The sequence below is a fragment of the Protopterus annectens genome, chromosome 9.part0 (genome assembly GCF_019279795.1).
Source record: "Protopterus annectens isolate FY-2018-M chromosome 9.part0, PAN1.0, whole genome shotgun sequence".
Classification (NCBI taxonomy): Eukaryota; Metazoa; Chordata; order Ceratodontiformes; family Protopteridae; genus Protopterus; species Protopterus annectens.
In genome coordinates this window covers 413,037,405-413,059,450 of record NC_056743.1, presented here as the reverse complement: position 1 = coordinate 413,059,450, position 22,046 = coordinate 413,037,405, and the positions used below count along the sequence as shown (strand labels likewise).

At 40.5% G+C, this 22,046-nt stretch overlaps 1 protein-coding gene across 3 annotated transcripts in view; it reads left to right on the top strand.

The window, feature by feature from the left end:
* Nucleotides 1-22,046, top strand: part of FHIP2B (FHF complex subunit HOOK interacting protein 2B) — a 1,026,346-nt gene that overhangs the window by 758,654 nt on the left and 245,646 nt on the right. For all 3 annotated transcript variants that reach the window (XM_044082952.1, XM_044082953.1, XM_044082954.1), the window contains one exon: nt 15,315-15,455. In XM_044082952.1, coding sequence (XP_043938887.1) covers nt 15,315-15,455 — 141 coding nt within the window. The remainder of the gene's footprint in view (nt 1-15,314; nt 15,456-22,046) is intronic.

Below are 22,046 nucleotides of genomic sequence, written 5' to 3'. Positions count from 1 at the left end.
GTACTAAGTTCGGTAAAATGTTAAAATAAGCAACAGTAAAGTTACAAAGTGCTAACATAAACTCAGCATGAAGACACTGACTCAGCCAGCTGGCTGACTGCTGCCATGTTCCTAGGATGTTCATCACTCTGAAGTAAACTTTGAAAGAGGTAACTTTCTGTCTTCTTTTTGTGATGCTCTACACTGTTTTGAGTTTACTTTCATTCTGAAACTGAAAGAAGTTTTATGTTTTGTAACTAGAGATTCCATTATTTCTCCAGTTTTACAAGCCATTCTAATGAAAGGACAAAACTGAAGGTTTGCTGAAACTTATAGAATACTAAAATAATTAAAGTAACTGTAAATCCACAGGCCGAAAGTGGAAAAATGCAACAGCTGATTGTGGTAAAATGTAGTGGGGGATTCATAAAGGACACCTCACAATACACCTAGGGGAAACTTTCTAAATTCATAGATAGCCCTACAGCAATGATTTTTTCTGTGTATTCATTCAGAAAGGTTATTCAGGGAGTATACAGTGTGTACACCACATGCTGATCTGTATGAATCCCCTTAGTTGTTTAGCATTATATCACTATTGCAGTAGCCTCAGCTTTATAGGTTATATCCTGTCAATAGATATGACCACCGGCCAGTTTTCAAAGCTTGAGAGTACTTTCCTTGCACTCTAACAACTGTGGGGCTTGAAGAGACCCACATAAATGCAGTGGTTAGGGTGCCAACAAGCATCAGAGCTTTCATGCCATGCTCCCTCTGCTGGCTTTATGAAACTTAACAGCTGGCTAGCGATCCTTCAAGGCCAAGCAGCTAAGTACCTTTCTGATAAAAATCTTCCACTATGTAAGTTTTCTGAGGAAAGAAATGAGCGTTTTGTTGTAATAATTTATGGATGTCCTTCTGTTCCCTTGTTGCAGTATTCATAACATGAGGGAGTTCCCCACCTAGGCAACCTGAATATCCAGCCAGTATACCAAAGACTTAAGATACTGCAAGGTAGGTGCGACGTTGCACATAGAAACAGCAGATATTGGCTATAAAAGTGATGTCTGCACATACCATTCTCAGAACTTATCTGCCACCAGTCCGAACCACAGCTTCACCTGTTCCGTCTGATTGAAGTTATTGTACATTCAGATAAGTACCCCGTTGGGGAAAACTTTTATTTGCACTTTTGCTATTGCGTGCTTGTTTTAGAGGTTAATGTCATTCAAGAAGGGCAATTGCCACTGTGGAAGACAGATTCCACACAAAGACAACCACGGCCAGTGTTTTTTCTGTCTGGGTTCCAATCACGACTGCAAGGCCTGTGCCATTTGTCAGGCATTCGCTCCTAAAACACTCTGCATCATCTGTCTGCCCTTAACATATATCTTGAGAACCAGAGACTAAAGCGACTAGTTCCGGGTATGGAAGATACTCCAGGTTTGTCGGGTGAGCCCTCGAAGAAAAAGGTGAAAAAGGTAAAGCCTGAATCTTCGACTGTGCCTGATCCCAGACATCGCTCTTGAGGCCGGTGAAGGCCTTGAGGTACATACAGTGTCTAGTCCTCCTCCTTTGGTGATTATTGATTTATAAGCTACTAGGTAGGATTCCTTCAACACATCCGCATAGGCATCGCAGACATCAGCTACAGACAGTAAGGGGGAATTGCGCCTCGCTCCATAACACATTCCTCGCAGTACCTCTCCTGGCCTTTCCATTGAGATTTTACCAATGTCTGGACCAGAGCCTAGGCCTACGTTGGCCCATCCATCCCAGCCTAGGGTAGGCCTTCCTCTGAAAAGGAAACACAAACAAAAACATGCATCTCCCCCACAGGATCCTTCCCCAGACTGGCAAGCATTCTCTCAAGGAATATTGAATGCCTTTCTGGCATTTAAACCTTTGAATTTGTAACCTCCAACTCTAGCATCTCCTATTTCCCGTGCACCCAGGAGTACTTCTGTTGAACAAGAGGTCTCTGATGAAGATGATTCATCTTCAGATGAGAGCCTACTCCACTCAAATTGACTCTCCACTGGGTTATGCTTCCCTTAAGTTGATTCCAGTGGTAAATCCCTCTTTCCCAGCGCCTTTCTCATTTCCTTTCCAAATGGACAAATGGGTCCTGTCTGTTGTCCGAAAGGCTACTTCATGACTTGGAAAACCACATCTCCCTTCATGGGGAAACCTCAACCCCAAGGGACCAGCTTCACCTTTTCCCTCAGGTCATTCAAGACTTGCTATCACAAGAAACCATACAAGAGGTTCCATCCTTGGAAAGAGGAAAAGGGTTCTACACAAGGATGTTTTTAGTTCCCAGGAAAATTGTCCTTGGAGACCAATTTTAGACTTGTCCCAGCTTAATCTGTTCCTTCATGTCCCTACCTTCAGGATGCAGACCCTGCAAACTGTGTTACCACTCTCCCTACCTCAGGCTTACCTGGTTTTGTTTGACATCAAAGATGCATACCTCCACATCCCCATCAGCTGCCTGTTCAGGAAATTCTTATGTTTTTCTGTTGCTTCCTCTCATTTTCAGTTCTGTGCTTTGCCCTTTGGACTCTCTACAGCTCCAAGGGTATTCACAAAGTGTTTGGCTCCTGTCATTGCCTTTTGCAGACTCCAGAGAATCCTCATCTACCCTTACTTGGATGACCTGCTCATTCAAGCAGAACATCCAGACACTTTGCAAGAGAACCTTTGAGCCATTATCTCTTTGCTCCTCAGCCTGGGATTCACCATCAGCTACAGCAAGTTTTCCCTATCTTTTTCCAAGGACCAGGTTTTCCTAGGTTGCAGGATAAGGACATACATTAGGATGGCTTTCCTACCTTTGCAAAAGATGCAATACCTGCAGACTTGGTTTCAGCAGTTGCTTCGTCTGTCCTCTCTAACTGCCAGGGAGTTTGTCAGGATACTAGGGTTCATGGCTTTGGCTGTACCAATGTTGCCCCTAGCCAGACTCCACATGCGAAAGTTCCAGTGGTACATGAAAACACTCTGGTCTCAGCATGCTCATCCTCTAGAGTTTGTCCTTCCACTTCTACCCTGCCTAAAGAAGGAATTTTCTTTGGTGGAGTCAACAAATATCTCAGAATCCAGGAGTCCCCCTTTAGCCACCTCCTCCAATTCAGGAAATGTTCACAGATGCTTCAGATCTGGGATGGGGAGCAACACTGGGGAACCTAAAGGTCCAAGGCCTGTGGTCTCCTTCCATAAGGAAACAACATATCAACATCAAAGAGATGAAGGCTCTGATTCAGACCCTTCAAGTCATCTCCTCTACCAGGTCCTTTGAAACTGTTCACAGACAACACCACAGGTTTCCCCATAGGTTGGATTTACTCACACAAGACAGGGGCTGTTTGATAGACCCCAGCCTGAAAATACTTCAGTTGACTGCCTGGATGATAGTGTTTTCATTCTCTTTAGGCAGTTATTTTTCTGGGGATGTCCGGCAGGGACTAAAGAAGAATAGAAATATGCTACTAGAAAATCTAATATGTGCAAGTGGAAAAGGTTTTCTGGTTGTTGCCATACTAAGAACTACAACCTTTATAATGGCCAGATGCTTCTGGTTGTAGAATATTTGTGTGAGTTGGTATACCCTGGACTTTATTAGTGTTCCATCAAGATTCATGCTTTTGCCATTTCTGTTTGCCTGCCCTTGTATCCCTCCTTTCTACCTGTCATCAAGTCAAGTAGTTTTTGAAGGGAATTTTCCATATCTGTCTGCCTAGAAAACAGCTGGCTTCTCCTTGAGATCTTAACTTTGTGTTCGTAAATCTAACATCCTCAACTAATGGGTTTATATCCAATCCCTTGGATCTGACTCGGACATTGCTAAAGCTGGTGGCAAACTAAAACTGTCGAGCTTCTCCCATATCCATAATGCATCAACCCCAATTATCTCAGAAGATTGCTCCATATGCCATGGATTTAATCCCAGGGCTGTTGTTGGAAGAAAAAATATATATCTTAAAAGATTTACTTTCAGCCTTTGGAGAAGCTTTATCTGGAGATCAGTCAAAAATCTTCTTTTCCAAACCTTTCTACAGTCTTTCTGATTTTGGAGCCTTCCAAGAAAAGGACTAAGAAAGATCTGACTTCACTATTTGAGCAAATAAAGAAAAGATTATCAGATCCGACTTTCTTGGATCTGATGAAAAAAGCTTCGGATCTGACAGATTCCAGCCCTACAGGATCTGATGTTATTTTAGAACTAGATATTCACCTTCTGTGGATCCTGTACCATCAAGGGTGCCTTCACCTTTCTTGGAGCAACTCTGGTCCCCCTCTATTACCTCCACTCATTTTTCCAGGTGTTTGACGGAGGAAGATGTGGAAAGAGTGGTGAGGACGATTATCCTGGCGCAGTGTCAGATGGGTATCTTACTTGCTCCTACCCCTTCGAGTCAGGAGGTCCATTCTTGTACTACACCCACACAAGTATCTCCTCTGACTCCTTCAACTGTCTCAGAGTCCCTGGATCTGAGCTGTCCAGCTCTGTCTGGCTTGAATCCGAAGACAGTAGTATCTTCAGGTCTGAAGCTTAATCTGAGTGCTCAGATTCCTTCGAATCCAGAGAGCTCTCAGAGCAGAAGCTTCCCTATTGGATCCAAGATGTCTGAGTTGACTCTGAAGCTCTCAGAGCCGTCTCTGCACCTCAGACCCTCAGCACTGGATAGCTTGGCTCCAACTTCCACGTTAGGGGGGATTACCTTTAGAGTAGGGGAAGACTGGGGTCCAAATGCTTGTCATTTTGGATCTGAGGTCTTCCTTTTCTCCAGAGCAGTCTGCTTTCGAGGCTGTGAAGAGGGTTTTCTCCACTTAGCCAGAATGGATGGATCCCAACCCCCTCAGATCCTAAGTCTTCTACCTTGATGTCCCTGCGCTGAGACCCTCATCACTCATTGCCACAGGGACAGCCAGTCCAAGACCCCCAAACTTCCCAACAGGGTATCTTGATTTCTTTCGATACCTCCCCAGAGCATTCCACTGAGGAGGTCCCTCGAAGAAAGATGTGTAAGAGGAAGCACTTGGATTCCCCAGAGGAATAAGTCAGCAAAGTACAAACTTTATATACAAAATGCGACCAACTGCAAAGTAGTTGCCACAGAATCACCAATAGGTGTCCACTCACCTCTGTATTTAAAAAGTAGATGTTTATTCCACAAAAAAACTAACTGTATACACTTTTTTTAAAAATAGTAAAAATAGTAAACGGTTAAGCGCTTTAACCCACAACTCGGTGGGCTTCATCAGAACACTATTGTTATTGCTAGTACGCCTTATATTTAAAAATTGGCACCAAAATACTGGCTTATGTTAAACATTTAGCCTTTTGAATTCTTAAAGCAGTACATGCATTTAATAGTTCAGTTTATCTAAACTCATTTATCTTATCTAAAAAGTAACTCAACATGATGTATAAAAGTGTACATCTGCATGATACGCTACCTACAAATATTTTATGCAAAATCTAAATCTCCACGTTTCAACAATGTTTAAAATACAAACCCCATGCAATAAAAATGAAAATGAAAAAAATAATAAAATAATAATTCATCCTGCACAACACACAAACAATGTTTAAAATACAAACCCCATGCAATAAAAATGAAAAAAATAAAAAAAAATAAAATAATAACTCATCCTGTACAACACACATGACAATGTTTAAAATACAAACCCCATGCAATAAAAATGAAAATGAAAAAAATAAAAAATAATAAAATAATAACTCATCCTGCACAACACACATGACAACTGGGGTTAATGCAAATGCATTGTCACCCTACGTAATACACCTTTTGTGGAATAAATATTTACTTTTTAAATACAGAGGTGATTGGACACTTATTGGTGATTCTTTGGCAACTACTTTGCAGTTGGTCGCATTTTGTATATTCAGTTGTTGTTGTGGAGCTATGGATGTCACCGGTGCTAATTCACCCAAACGAACTGTGGATGAAAAGGAGGATTTATTACAGCTTCGTAAGAAATTGTCACGCTCAAAGGTGAAATTAGCAGACTGTTTGAACTTTTTAAAAATACATCCTCTGGTTCTGCTATTGTTTCACCTAAGGAGCGGAATGGTATTGATAAAGTAAAAGCTGACACCAATGCTGTTCATTTAAGTGATGGGAAATCTGGCCGGGATATTTGTACATAAGAGCGGAGCATACCAGTAAGTTGTAATAACAATTTTGACAGAAGGGATGCTACCGGCTATTTAAAGAAAAACAATCAAGTCAATGACAGCTTCTCCATCCCTAATGGACAGAGCTCAGGGGCTAGACATTGCCCCACAGGTATTGATCATGCTTTAGATATTTCGGAGCTGCTTAACAGTAGTAAAATTAACATTATTGACTTCACGTTTGACTTTTCTATATACGATGTTGATGATGAATCAAAACGTGTTGGCGCCAAGCCCAAGAGAGCACTTCCAACAAAAACTTATTCTACAGTTACCGGCAGCACTGTGCAACATCACAAAGGTACTGTTTCTTCCCAAATCAATCCTGATGTTCAATCAGGAAGAGTTGGTACAAACAATGATATACAATTTAACAAATTTTTAAATACTAACTGTAACTTTGATAGAATATCACAGGAGTCAGACAGAAATATTACCAACTCAGAAACTGTGGGAAGTTTGAAAGACATGATATATTTAATGGGGAAAAAGTTGAAAAGTATTAATGGCCTGAAGGCTGACAATGCATACTTGTACAAATGTATTAACATGAAAATTGTCCCAAAAGGTTTGAGATTTTTTAAAATGCCTATGGGTTTAGTGTTAACAGACAATTGTATTGTTGAATTCAACCAATTTTTTGATGACTGTGGTTTTAATTTTATGAAAATGCTTATAAAATACAATGATGAGAAACTATGTAAATTGGTACAGGAAACAGAGTTTAAACACAAAAATAACCAATGATTTGTTATTTTTGGAATGGGAAAGATTGTACACTAAACAATTCAAAATAGCAGAGAGATGGATCTCTAATATTTGTGAAAAGAAACAAAAAAAGATTTTAAGAGATGTGGAACATTACAAGAAGGGGGTGGCTTACAATTGGTATTTTGATAAAGGGAAGTGGAAATTTGAGGATGACATATAATAAGGAACAAGAAGTAGGGAACTTCCAGGATAGAGTACATTATTATAACAATGAATCACATTTTCGGAGGGACGAAGTTCCACAAGGACAACCATACAGAAACAACTTTCAGCAACAGTACCACACACGAGTGAGAGACCAGCAGAAGCAGTGGTGGAACAACAAGCAGTGGTAGAAAACAGTACCAATGGTAATATTACAGAAGGCAACATTATTATAGTAAAGGATAAGACATACACATTTAATAATTTTAACATTTACAACTACTCAAGTTTACCAATACACAATACACATTTTAATTTCTTGACCAAGGGGATGAAATGCATACCAACCCCACGTTTTGATTTGGTAGATTGTCTATGAGAGGTTTAAAAATTTACCAGAAAGATGAATCTTGCAATATTGTTTAAAGACAAGTCAAATATTCAGAAGAACATTAATAATGATTTATCAACTATTGATACAGTAATAAGGCAAAATAGTACCTACATCCCACCCAGTCACCCTATGTTAGATACTTATGAGAAAATAGTGACTAGAGAAATATATCAATTGCATAATGAGTGTAGGAAAACAAAATTCATAAGTAATTTGACTGAAGAAGAAAGGAAAACTTTAAAAGCACTACAATTGGACACTAACATCAGGGTGATGAAACCAGACAAAGGGGGTGGGGTTGTCATTTATGACAATATAGACTACATTAAGAGAATTTATGACATTCTCTTATGTTTCAGGCAACTATGAACCAATTTCTATCAATGAGATCAATATTGCCCATCAAAGAATAGACTCATATATTGAGGAATTTCATATTGATGGTAGAATAACTAGTGAAATTTACAAATATTTGAAGGTCAAACACCCTAGACTAGCCACTTTAGTGGGCACACCAAAAATGATTAAGAACACACAAGACCCACCATTCCAACCAATCATTTCAAGCAGTAAATCAAAAACATTTCCCATGCATAAACTTATTGATATGAGGCTAAAGCATATATACCATAAGATACCACATACGGTGAAAGACTCTTGGGAGTTTTTAAGTAAGTATCCTGTAGAAGCTTGGAAGGAAGGATTGTTTTTTGTCACCATTGATGTTATTGATCTCTTCTCTTGTATTCCTAAACAGGCAGGACTAGAAGCCTTTTGTAATAGTATCACCAAACATTCGGATCTAAACTGGGATGAAATATGTTTAGTCTTGGAATGTATGTCTATAGTGTTAGACAACAACTTTATTTACTTTGAGGGTGAGCACTTCAGGCAGACCAGGGGGGTAGCTATGGGAGCAGCTTGTGCTCCCACATTTGCCAACCTAGTCATGCTAGATTATTTCCCAGTGCTCACTATCAAAGTATTAAACACTATTCTAGATTTTTGGATGATATTTATATATTATGGAATGACAGTCTGGACAAATGTGATGATTTCATCCGATTTTTAAACAACAGTAGTGATTTTCTCAAATTCACATTTTCCCACAGCTATGATGGAATCGCATATCTTGACACTTATATCTACAAACAAGAAGCTGGTTTGAAATCCAAGATATATCGGAAAAATACTTTTTCTAATGACTATCTTGAATATGGCAGTTATCATCCAGAAAAGCTTAAATATAATATTTTCAAAGGGCAGTGCATACGAGCTGTACGTATGACTTCTGATCACAACAAATTAGTTGAAGAAATTAAATTTATAACTGGTATGTTTCAAGAGAGGGGGTATCCCTTGGATACGATGTATGGTGTAGGACAATATGCTCTTCAAGAATGGGGGAGAAAATACAAACCATTATTAGGATCCAGTACTGTCATTAATCAGGTACAAAAGGCTACTAAGATCATGAATAGTAATAACAATGAGACAGTTTATCATCAGAGATCTTTCATTATTCAGTATAGTCCAATAGCTAGTAAAGTGATTAATATAATAAACAAATATTGATATTTGATGTCAGGAGATTCTCATTTGTTAGATATAATGGGCACCAAATCAGGAATAGTATTCAAAATGGGACGAAATATCAAAAGTTACTTGGAGCAACATAACATAGGCGTGAATGATAGAGAAAAGGAATAAATGCAAATACCACAAAATGTGGAACATGCAATCAATGTAGGTACATATTGGAGAAAGAACAATTGATTATACATAATGGATTTAGGCCAACAGTCAAATTTACAAAAGGAAATTGCAATACAAAAATGGTAGTTTATTTGGCTAAGTGCAATAAATGTGCAAGTTATTATGTGGGTAAGACGGAGAGATGTTTCAAGAAACGGATATATGATCATATGTACAACATCAGGAGGAAGGACCCTACTAATGCTTTATACAGGCATATTGAAAAGAAGGGAAACACACATTAATTCAGATTTGCCATTTTAGATACCATCAGAAAGGACCCTAGAGGGGGTGATTATAAGTCATTATTAAGCTATAAGGAAGTTTGGTGGCAACTGTACTTGGATGCGGCAACACCACCTGGGATCAATGATTACATTTCTTGTAAGCCCATATTGGAGATGAATTAACATGATGGAAATGTTTAGGACAACTTATACATGTTTATATTTAATGTTACATCAATTATTTACATGTACATATTTATCTACCCATGCTATATTTATTAGAGGTACATTTGATATTTTGGTTATTTGAGAGGTTGACAGTATTATCTTTACCAACAGTGTATCATCTTCCCATGAACATCATATGTTAATAATTCGTACCATGACACAGCGTGTCTGTTAGGAATAGTTGGATTCAGTATTTTCATAGACATTATATTAGGGTTAGTGTTAGGTGTCTATGAACTCATGTAAAAAAATTTTATGGATATACACGATCAAGTATGTGCATATTTTGCATATATTTTATATATACTTTATACACATTTGCAGCACGTTTGTGTTTCCAATTTTTAACCTTTATATAATGTCAAGGTTTATTATGTAGGGTGACAATGCATTTGCATTAACCCCAATTGTCGTGTGTGTTGTGCAGGATGAGTTATTTTATTATTTTTTGTTTTTATTTTCATTTTCATTGCATGGGGTTTGTATTTTAAACGTTGAAACGTGGAGATTTAGATTTTGCATAAAATATTTGTAGGTAGCATATCATGCAGATGTACACTTTTATACATCATGTTGAGTTACTTTTTATAATGCATGTATTGCTTTAAGAATTCAAAAGGCTAAATGTTTAACATAAGCCGGTATTTTGGCGCCAATTTTTAAATATAAGGCGTACTAGCAATAACAATAGTGTTTTGATGAAGCTCATCGAGTTGTGGGTGAAAGCGCTTAACCGTTTACTATTTTTTTTAAAAAGTGTATACAGTTTGTTTTTTTGTGGAATAAATATCTACTTTTTAAATACAGAGGTGATTGGACACTTATTGGTGATTCTGTGGCAATTACTTTGCAGAAAGTACAAACTTTGATGAAGGTGAACGGTCCCCATGGTTACCTCCTGAAGATGTGTTAGTTGGAGACATCCTTGAGGTCCTAAAGCAGAGAGGTGGTTAGACTTTCAACAACCCTTCGTGTATTCCTGGAGTCTTTTGGTACTGGCCTACCTCCTGGGTTACACCACCCGCCAGTGAGCTTATTGATTAGTTTCTCCATTGGAGTGGAAGGAATCTGACACAGTTGTACCAATACCAGGCACTACCTTTGGATAAGCAGTTTTGGGGTAAAGGTGTGCCCGTTGATGTCATGGTTATGGTGGCAGCAACAAAAAAGGAACTTGCAGAGGAGAGTTTCACTGTTCATTCCCCTAACAGGGATTCAGGGGCAATGGATAGGTTTTCCGAAGCATGGCTATGTTTCAGTGACCTTTGCCTTAAGGTTGCAGAATGTATTTGGCACATTTTACAAGATTACAGCGGGATTTAATTAAGGAACTATCAAATACCCTGTCAGGATCTGTTTCTGCAGAGGTCCAGTCATCCGTGACTTCTCAGTTGGCTACTGTGCATTCTGTTTCCAGTTCTTCCATGAGGTTCATTTTGAAAGTAACCGAAGGAAACCCTAGGCAGTGGGTTCAGGCATTGCCTTCAGGAAACATGCCTGGATGTGCTTATGTAATTTTGCAAGGCCCTTCAAGTCGTCGTTAATCAATGCTCCTTTTGACAGCACTTCTTTGTTTGGCCCCAAGGTGAAGGACACATTATCCAGGTGTGAGAAGAATGGAAAGACCATATCTGCCATGGATGTAAAATTTTCAACCCCTCAAAGATCCTTTTCTAGGAATCAATGAGGTGGTCAGAAGATGTGGTTCAAGAAATCCCAGAGTCCTTTCCAGGATACATGTGGAGGAAGTTCCCCCAGGGGCAGAAGAGGGGGAACTCCAATGGTTGACACTTTCCCCACAGCAGAGATGGCCAGCAAAACCAGTGGTCCAGAGATTCTTTCTTTGACAGACATTGTCAGCACTCCTGGAAGGAGGCCCGATTGTCCAACTCTGGAAGCAATCGGGGGCCAATTATCCCTGCACTAGAGAGCCTGGCTAGACATAAAAGATAGGTGGGTGCAGAGGATTATCTCCAGAGGTTATATAATACCCTTTTCCTTTCCCTTCTACCTCCAATCTTGAGAAAAAGGAACAAGCAGCAATTGAAATACAAAAGCAGCTAGGAAAGTTTTGGATGGTCACGGATTCAGTCCATTCTCCCTTTTCTGAGCATGGAAGACTGGATGTGCTCAATAGACCTTCAGGGTGTGTACCATACTATCACATAAAGATTAACAGAAGATCCAGAAGGAAGTTGAGCTTCCGGCTGGGAAACTGTCATTACCAGAGTTCTGCCCTTTGGCCATACCACAGCCGCCATGGTGTTTACCATATGTATGTGGCAGTAGTAGCAGCTCACTTGAGACTGCAAGGATTCCAAGTTTTTCCATATTTAGATGACTGACTCATTACCATTCCAGCCAGGCATCAATTAATAAGGGCAAGACATCAGGTTCTCCAGATGTGGTCTCATCTAGTAATATTGCCACGGTGGTCAGAAAGTCCTTCTATGTGGCACATCTCATTACCAAGAGTTTTGCATCCAGGAAGAAAGAGGTCATCATCTCTCTACTCTTCCCTTGTTAGGCCAGTCATCCAGTATAATGCCCCATTTGGCATGTACCTCACTAGACACATGCAATAGCTGTAAAGGCCACAATATTACCTCACGAAGAGGATCCCTGGCTTTAAACATATGTCCTACACAGACAGACTCAAAAAAACTCCAGCTATTCTCTGTGTGATGTCGTCTACTAAGAGGCAATCTCTGCTTGACTTACAAAGGCATGTCTGACCCAGGTCTGTTAGAAATGCTACATCTAAAGAAATCCAAATCCCTTCGCACCACACGCTCCACAGACCTCCACCTCATTACCCCAATCAACAGAAAATGCTGGAGGGGGACAGGTTCATAACTCAGAGACTGCCCCTGCTCTGGAATAGACTTCCCATGCATGTCAAGCAGAGCACCTCACTGGTCCTCTTTAAGAGAAATCTTGATGGGTGGATGGAAAATAGAAAGTTCACCCCGAGGATCACTGCAGTGGCTCTACTTGATAGAGGCACTGGGAACTAATGTGTAATTAAATCAAAAAGTGCTTCAGCAAAGTAATAGTGTAAGGGTGTGCACACTTTATGCAACCCAGCGTATTGTACATTTTTTTATTTTTTATATTTTTTCCCGTAACAGATTTGTTTTTCAATTGAATTGTACAGGTTATAGGTCACATTAAAAGTGGGAAAAGTTTTGAAATGATTTATTGTGGTCTCATTTTGTTATATCACAAAAACCTGGCATTTTAACAGGGGTGTGTACACATTTTATATCCACTGTAGTAGCAGAGAGGTTTCAGAGGACTGGAGAGAGGCTGTGGAGGTGTCACTGCATAATGGGTGTTTAGAAGCTAGTCTTGACATGGATAACTAGTGGCCCATAGTAAGAAAACTTACTGGAAAATAGTGAAGGAAAAGCTCGTTCATTTACAAGTCGAGAACAGTCTGCAAGATCAGCACCAACAAGGCTTGTGGCAAACAGTTCATGTCAATCCACACTGATCTAGTTTAATAACTAGATTTTACTGTAACTTGACAAGGAAAGTCCAGTGAGTGTGGTCTTTGACTTAGTCCCAGATAGTAGACAATAAATTGACTGAAGGTACTGGGCAAGAAGTTGACCAGTGGGTAAATGTGTGTCTGACTGCCAGGAAACAAAAAGTAATACTGGCGTGGTGGGGGAGGGGGTGGTGTCTGTCAGAGGAAATGAAGATGGTGTGTACCATTTTCTGGGTCCAGTCTTAAGATCAGAGCTGTTTTGATACTTCATGATGGGCAGTGAGAACAGGAATAGCCGATCTGAGGATGACAGTAAGTTTGGGTGGAAGGTGGATGATGGAGAGGGTGGGAAGACAAATCATTAAAAGGACTTGAAGAGACTAGTACAATGGACCAATAAATGGCAGCTAAGCTTCAATACAGGGACATGCAAATTATGCACATGGACTCTAATAACGTAAAAGTGCAATACCAACTGGGAGGACTGACCTTAAAAATATAGAGCAGGAACAAAAAAGGTTGTGGGGTGTTAATAACGGCTGTTATGAACTACCAAATGCAGACTGAAAATGCAGCAACAATTGCTAGGGGAACTGCGAAAGGTGAAAGAAGTCAGTAGCAAGTTTACTTTTTTTTTTATTTATTACTGCTTACTCTGGGAAAAGGACATCAAACTGGTCGATACAGTACAGATTAAAAACTGTCAAAGTAATAAGTGGAACTAATGGAAGGAGATATAAGATGAGGTTGAGATGAGAGCTAAATCTGTCTGTCTGCACACAAAGATAGACCAGAAACAAAGTGACACAGTGTATGTCCAAACGATGGGCTAGTGTGATGAGATGTAGCTGAAGAAAAAATACTGAGGAGGGAATTGGGACATGACTGACAAGCTAGGGGTACAGAGGTCAACCTAAACATTAGAAAGTACTTTTTCAAAGCAACTGCACTGGACAGCAGTGTCAGGGTCCCCAAGGAGGTGGTGGGCACTTAAGTCCATTGAGGTCTTAACAAGGTCTGATACAGGTAATAGATTAGGAAAAGGAGCATGGGAGTGACAGCTGAACAGTTTGTTTCTCACCCAGACAGTAGTGTCTTGCTGGCACAAATGTTATGTTGCGTTTGGGTAATTTATAACTAGAAATGCAAACAGGTCACCTGTAGTGGAGTAATGTTCTTGTGAGGCTCCATACAAGGAGCTTGGCAGGGTTAACAAAACTCAGAGAAAGGTGAAACTTTAAGGTTGTATGATTCTTGGTAGTAACAACAGTGATACGTGACTGTAGTCCAGCTGACCTTTAAGCAATGCTTTTAGCTTTAAGATAAAATATTCCTGACTACTATTAGTAAAGTAAAAAAATAAAATAAAAAAAGCATTCACGGAAATCCTTCCGAAGGTTTAAATTGTCCAGTTTATTTCTTTATGAGCACTTTCATTCTAAAAAGACTTAATCAGGTAATGCAGTAGTTTTAATAGTAATGTATAGCTAGCATGCTTGTGAATTATAACTAGCTAGCCCCATGCTTCCCTCTTTTATCTGTTTATGCATACGACTGTCATGTTTTATAGAATTTCAGTTTGTTTACCTCAGTCATGTGACCTTTCTTTATAATGAAGAAATGTTCATTAGTTTGCTGCTTTGGAGAAAACAGTTTAATTCATTCTACCAGTAAAGGAAATTTATTTTTCCCTTTGCTGCAGTCACTTTATTTTCAGATGTGTGAATTAAATGGCATTTTTGCTCTGTCTCTTTGTACAGCTCATTTTGCTAAACTAACTTTCTTTGTCTCTTCTGATTTTTACACTTTGATTGTGCCATGTACATTTTCCTCATCTGCATTATTTCTGTAGTTAAATGTGCATAGCTTCTTACATTAGGTAGCCATGATAATGTTTGTGATGAGGTTTAGTAACCTTGGCCTTAACACCTTTGTGATTTTTGTGATACAAATTACTCATAGATTTACATTCAGTAATATTATAAGTAGTGCATTTACTTTCTTATGTTTTCTTGTTGCACTTTTTAAGTGGTTGCATGCAGTATAGGTAGCAAATGCTTTATTAAAATAAATAGAACATGGAATGAAAATAATTAATATTACAAACATTTTTTCCAGCCGTATGAGTTGAATTTACAAGTGACATCAGTGTTATCAAAACTTGCACTTTTCCCTCACCCTCACCTCCATGAGTACCTCTTGGACCCCTATGTAAATCTCGCTTCTGGATGTAGGTCGCTGTTTTCTGTTCTTGTCAGGGTAAGTAGAACAAATTGTTTTGGTGTTTATTGCAGTGATTTATCAGACAAGTCACAGAATTGGACATAAGCAGTACACAGTGACAATGAGGAGATGTTGGGTTTAAAATTGTTATACTCACGAAGGTAATTTTCTTGTCCCTTGCACTTTGCATTTTTAAAGCAGTACTACTAAAATCAGACTAGTGAACAAAAATGTACCCTATAAACACTCCTTCACATATTTATTTATATACTTAAGACATAGTTTCATTACTGTACATGTTTTTCTGTTTTAGAAGTAAGATTTTGGAACTCAACTGGCATCATGCTTTTCTTCTAGAGCTCTGTAGGTTCATAAGTTTATAGATTAATACTAGGCTAACTGCCCTTGTGAGCCATTTTCAGCCTAGCCAATTATCCCTTGTGAGATTCAAACCCTGTACCTTGTGTTTGTAAGGCAAATACCTTGACCATTAGGCCACCCTCCCAACCCGTTACATTTTTCGGGTCCTCCCAAGAGTTTTTGCCATGCAGCCAGTGTAAAGTGGAGCCTGCCTACGCCATCCCTAGTTTTTTTTTTCTTTGACTTTTTTGCTTCTTACTTACTGGACTTTCCCCATACATTGGCAAGTCTCTTAGCTCTTCCTTTTATTACCGGACTTTCTCTAAGTCAATGATGGGGCTGGTGTGGATGCTAAGTGTGTCCTCAGAGGTCTTGTTGCTGATTGCTTCTGCCAAGGGATTTTTTATTTAGTGACCTACCCTCACTACCCTATGTTTGTCTCTTCAGTCCAAGAATTAATGCCTTCTACGGACCATGCCTCCCCTCAGGGAGAGCCTAGATAAGCAGCCATCCCCCTGGGATAGACATGCTCATCCATTTCTGCCATCGTCTTTAACCAAAAATATGGAAAATTGGATGCTAAAGCTGTTAATCGATACTGGATCACCTGGACCATAGTTACGGCTTTATTCCTGTACATCTTGTTGTTAGCCCATCTTTAATTCTTTCCTGATGCAAACAGTGTTGGACAACCACTCTGTTTTGGGCATCATCTATAGATATACTTTCTTTGGCTACAAATTCTGGAGTCTCTGGAGTGATATAGACCCAACTGTGGAAAATCTACTTGGTCATTTTCCCCTGTGAGTGTGTCTGTGTCTGTGGAAAGTTATAGTTTTGTGTATTTCTCAGAGCTTGAGTGTGCTCATAGACTTAGTCCCTAGGTGTATGACCTCCTAAAAATGAAGGAAGGAGTACATATGGGCATCATATTCCTTACAAAGATTGTATAATCATTGCCCATTTTTTGTGTGGGCCCTATCCATAATGCACCCTCCTGTATTGCATGTGTGTGGTTTAACAGAAAAATTTTAAGAAGAATGGTAGTATGTTGGGTTTACCTTGACTAAAGGAAGCTGGAAGCCCTTTCTTGACAGTCCACCAGGTCAGACAACCTACAACTGTCTAGTTCAGGTAGCCCCACAAAAAAGCATTAAATACATATAGAGAATCAGGCCCACCAGGAGAGTAAAAGTGAGAAATTGGGGATAACCATTGCCCAAATGTTCCTTTAAGGCTAAGGGCTTAGGCCCAGCAGAAGTGCTTGTGAAGACTCTGGCCATGATGTCTGTTACTGCTGAGGCCTGTGGCTTACCAGCAGAAGAGACTTTCACTGTCTTATTAGTGAGCATGTCGTCACGGGATGAAATACCTGTCTGCAGCCAGTCTCAGGTGCCAGCATCAGACACCTGTTCCCATGTAGCTTTGAGGGAAAGGAAGAGTTCCATTATACTCTTGCAAGAGGATGCCCGGATTCCCCTAGTTGAGGGACAGGATACTTGGCCAGGAATTTCAGCTCCTGAGGCAGTAGATTCCACCATACTGAAGATTGGGGTAACTGGGGAGCAGTCACTAATCAGCGCACAGTCCATGTCAGTATCTAAGACTGTGATGCAACGTACTTTGTCTAACACTCACTACCTCCTCCCTATCCAGGCTTCCATTCAAGACTGGCAGAAACTGGCCCAGAAACTGTTTTTAATTTTTTGAAACACTGCAGGCTAGACCATGTTAACCGTTCACCTCGAGAATTGTCCCTCTTCAGAAGAGGAAGAGCCAGCTATTTCATGTGAAAGGGTTGGGTCTCTCTGAGTCAGAGGGGGAGGATGAGTTTACATACAACAGAAAAAAGAAGAAATGCTGAAAACCGGCTTCGTTGCTGCAGGCACACAGTACTTGAATAATCCAATCAGGAACCAAATCTTTGAACTTGGTTCCTGATTGGATTATTCAAGTACTGCGTGCCTGCAGCAACAAAGCCGTTTTTCGTCATTTCTAGTTTTTCAGCATTTCTTCTTTTTTCCGTGGTTTGTTTTTGTTTATACTAACTGTTGAGTTTACATACAAGTCCTAGTTGCCTGCCAGGGTAGGATTCGGACAGTGAAAACACCCTGCCTTCTGGTTTTCATCCAAAAGTTCTGTCATTCAGACAGACACTTGCCTTAATGAAGAACCATTTCCTGTAATAATTCAAGGTTGCATTGGTGACCCATAAAAGATGCATCAACCTTTTGGACCTAGAGACACCTAAACTACTTGTGGTACTTCCAGTCTTTGAGGCCTTAGTGGATGCCTTCCTAGAACCTGACTCCCAGTCTCCACACCCCAAAAAATGACTAATCTTATAAGGTCCAGGAGCCTTTTAGTTTCCCGTTTAAAAAATAAATGTCCAGTTGCAGGTGATATTGTGATGTCTGTGGATATAGCCAGTGGGTCAAGGGTGATCTTTGACCAGAACACCCTTCTTAATAACCATAATAATAAAATCTTGAACACTCTGGGAAGAAAGTGTACACATCAGCAATGCTTGCTTTTATGGCTGCAAATTATCAAACCTATGTGCTCAAGCGCTAGGGGATTCCTCCAAAAGGTGGAGGAAATGTTAGAGGAGCTGTACCATGGGGAAATGAAGGTGAAACTGAATGGACTTGCTAAGACTTCTCTGCAGCTGGACAGAAACACAACCAAATATGCTGCTGTTGATGTGGATACAACATCCAGGGTTGCACCTAAGGGGTTTGTGATCAGAGATATGTCTGTCTGGGGATACAGCCCTTGGCAGAGGATATTAAGGCACAACTCTTTAATGTTCCAGTTGACAAAGAATTGCTCCTTGGACCCCTTCATAGATTTTTTTTTTTAAAAGTGGAAGAAAAGGGTGAAACCATGGAAGCAGTGAAATAGCCATTTCATCCACCCATTCAAAGAATAAACTGCCCAGCAAAACAATGGTCATTCTACTCCTTTCTGACAAAAGAGAAGCAGAGGAAGGGACAAAGAGCTTTTGTAAACTTTAGTAGCAAGGCAGCCTAAAAAGAGAAGTTCAGGGACCCACAGGGCTGGGATGCAGACAGGGATCAATAATAGGTTAAATTGTAGTACTGCCTTCCTCCCATCACTCCTTATCCCTCTCCAGCCCTGTTATCCCTAGCAGATTCTCTGTAGGACTGGGGATGTCTGTCCCTTTTCCCAGACAAATGTTAGGAAAATGTTAGGCAGTTACAATGGGCATATGGTTGCTGCAGATTTCTCCCCCGGAATACACAGTTCCTGTCTTTCCAACAGTTCTAAGAAATGCCACATCTCCTTAGAGACCAAAGAGATCTTGTGTCAGCTCTACTTGAAGGGCTACCACAGTGGTAGCAATACAGAAAATTGCATATGGAGAACAGAGCACATTTTTTTTTAACTTGAAGTTTTGTATAGTGCCAAGAAAAGAGGACTGTCCTTGATCTGTCACATTTGAACAAATTCATAAAGGTTCCAAAGTTTGGAATGCTTGCTTTGCCTGCCTTCCTGCGTCTCCTGTTCTCTCAGTCTCTGATAGTGACCCCAGATCTAAAGGACAGCAACCCACATGCAGAGACCACAAGGGCTTTTGTAGAGCCAGGAAGGAAAAATTCCACGTATTAATTTGCTTTCTCATGCTTTGGATTAGATGCCCAGGGTCTTCACAGAATGCCCTGTCGCAGTAGTAGTCTATTGCAGAACAAAAAGCACTACCCTAGCTACCTCCCCATACTCAACCTCTGCCTTCAAACTTACACTCCCTTGATTTAAACATTCTGTACCCTAGTCTTACGTATGTAACTTTTTCTATGTCTGGCACTAAAAAAATCTCACTGTATATTCTTCCACAACTCTCATTTACACTGTTCTTCTGCAGACTGCCACTCCACCCTCTATCTATTTTCTTTTTTATAAAACTGTTTCCCGGGTAATTACCACTACCCCTGTTTTATTTAATATATGTCTATACAAGCTTTCTACCTCAATTTACCCAATGTTTCATATAACTACTTTGCCTTTGCTATCCTTCTCTGTACTTCCAACTGATAAGCACATTACATAATACATCCACTGTCTATCTCTGTAATTTCTCTAACCAAATACATCGTGAAAAATTCATAGGCTACTGTACATTATGTAATGTATTGTAGATGTATTTATGTAATAGTGTTTTCATGTAAACTCGGTGTATTTTACAAAATGTCTTTTTTTTTTTCTTTAAATTTGCTGTGTGGAGTTTTTCTCTCTGTGGGCCTGCATTGAAAATGGGACAAACCCCAGTCGGTCTCGGAAACTCCCAGTAAACAAAGAGAAGTAAATAAATAAAGCATCCACATATATCCTTAATGGGACAACAGCCTCATTATAAGGTGCACACCAAGGAGGAACTACATTACTTTATATTCTGACGTGTTGCCAAGAACTGGGATTCTCCATGTGAGTCTTCCAGATCCAACCCCGAAACATTGAAGGATGGTACTCTTCCTGCAGACACTTCTGCATTCTCACCAGCAGAAGACTTTTCACCCTCAAGATAATGTACACACCCTGACCTAGTTCTTCATGAAAATGATCACTAAGGACTGTATCACAGCAAGGGAATTCCCAAGGGTGCTGAGATACATGACTTTCATTATCTTCATGGTTCCACTGTAAGATGGCACATGATGAAGTTACAGTGGTACTGCTGGAGTCTTTGGCAATAGCACACAGTCCCTAGAGGAAACCAGCCCCTTACTCCCATGCATACTGAAATAGATCACGTGGTAATGCCAGAAACAGAACATTAAATAAATGAAAATAGAAATAGAGGTAATCCAGAAGGCTTGAGGGAAGTCTGGTATCCCATTTGTAGCTCAGAGGGTGACAGGACTAACAAGAAACAGAGTATAAGGCATTAAGCCAGAAAATATCACTTTAACTAGCAGATCTAGGAGACTTTCTCCCTGATATCCTCCCTCTGGGAGGAATAAAGATACTCTGTTGAAGATGTCCTTCAAGGATGCATCTGCAGTCCTAACAAATGGGTTGTCCTGGCCTCAGGCAGCCCTTCGGTCGGCCGGATTCCAAAGTCTGGGTCTGGCCTCGGCTGGTGTCGCACTTCACCCGACGTCATAGCTGCAGTTCTTCGGGTATAAAGGCATCAGCCGACGCCATTTTCCTCAGTCTTTCTTGCCGTGTGGCGCCCGAAGCAGAAGCTGTTCGCAAGTGCTGGTCGGTCAGATCCAGAGATTTCTACTACCGAAGACTTCTAAAAAGCTAAGTACCCCGTTGGGGACTCTTTCTTGCCTCAGCCGATGTCAGAAAAAGTGAATAACTGTTTAACTTGTGGGAAACAAATACCTCATAAAGACTTCCACTCTTACTGCCTACCTTGTTTAGGCCCAGACCACGACGTAGCAGCTTGTTCAGCCTGTGCTTCCTTCAACCGACGAACTCTTAGACGTCGGTCGGAGTTTGCAGAGGAGTTTTTCGGCTCCGCTTTTGCTTATATCATGCCGTCGGAGACTCCGACTTCACATTTAGCTAAAAAGCGTAAGGAAAAGGACTGACACTCGCGGTCCGCGGTTTCGGCCGAAACCACGGTTAAGACAACCGCGAGTGTCTCGGTTTCGCCTGAAACCGACTCTGCGGTTCTTCCTTCGGCCGAAAGCTTGCCTCCTACTACCGAGGCCTCTTCCAGCATGGCTGAATCTGCTACTGAATTACCACCTGCTCTTACAATTTCTCAGGATTTATCAGATACTATTTCCCTAGATGTATCTTCTCCTGCACGTGGAGCTGCTAGGCCCCCTGCATCCATGTCAATTAAGGCCTTTGCCAGGGCTAAAGCAGCTAAATCTTCCAAGGCCGTGCCTACTAAAGCCCCCTTTCACAGGCCTAGCTCTAGTACTCAAATGCTTAGTCTAGCAGAGGATCTCATTTCTTTGATCAGGGGATCCCAGTCTCACCCTGATAGGGCCTCTCAACCCCCTCCAGAGAAGAGGCCTAGAGCAGAACCCCCTGAGCCAGTTTCTTCTGATTACTCCTCAGATGAATCAGACAATTCAAACCCTCCTGAGGGCCCTTATTCTCCATATGAGGACTCTGACGCAGAAGACTCCATTCCTTCTGCCTCCCCTCCGGAGGAATTTTCTTTTGGGGAAACCTTGCATGCTATGAGAGAACAATTTCAATGGCAGGGTCAGGATTTCTCAGACTCAAGGAAAAGGCTTAGGACTTTTTTGCATTTACCACAGCATAGGCCTTTAGCCATTC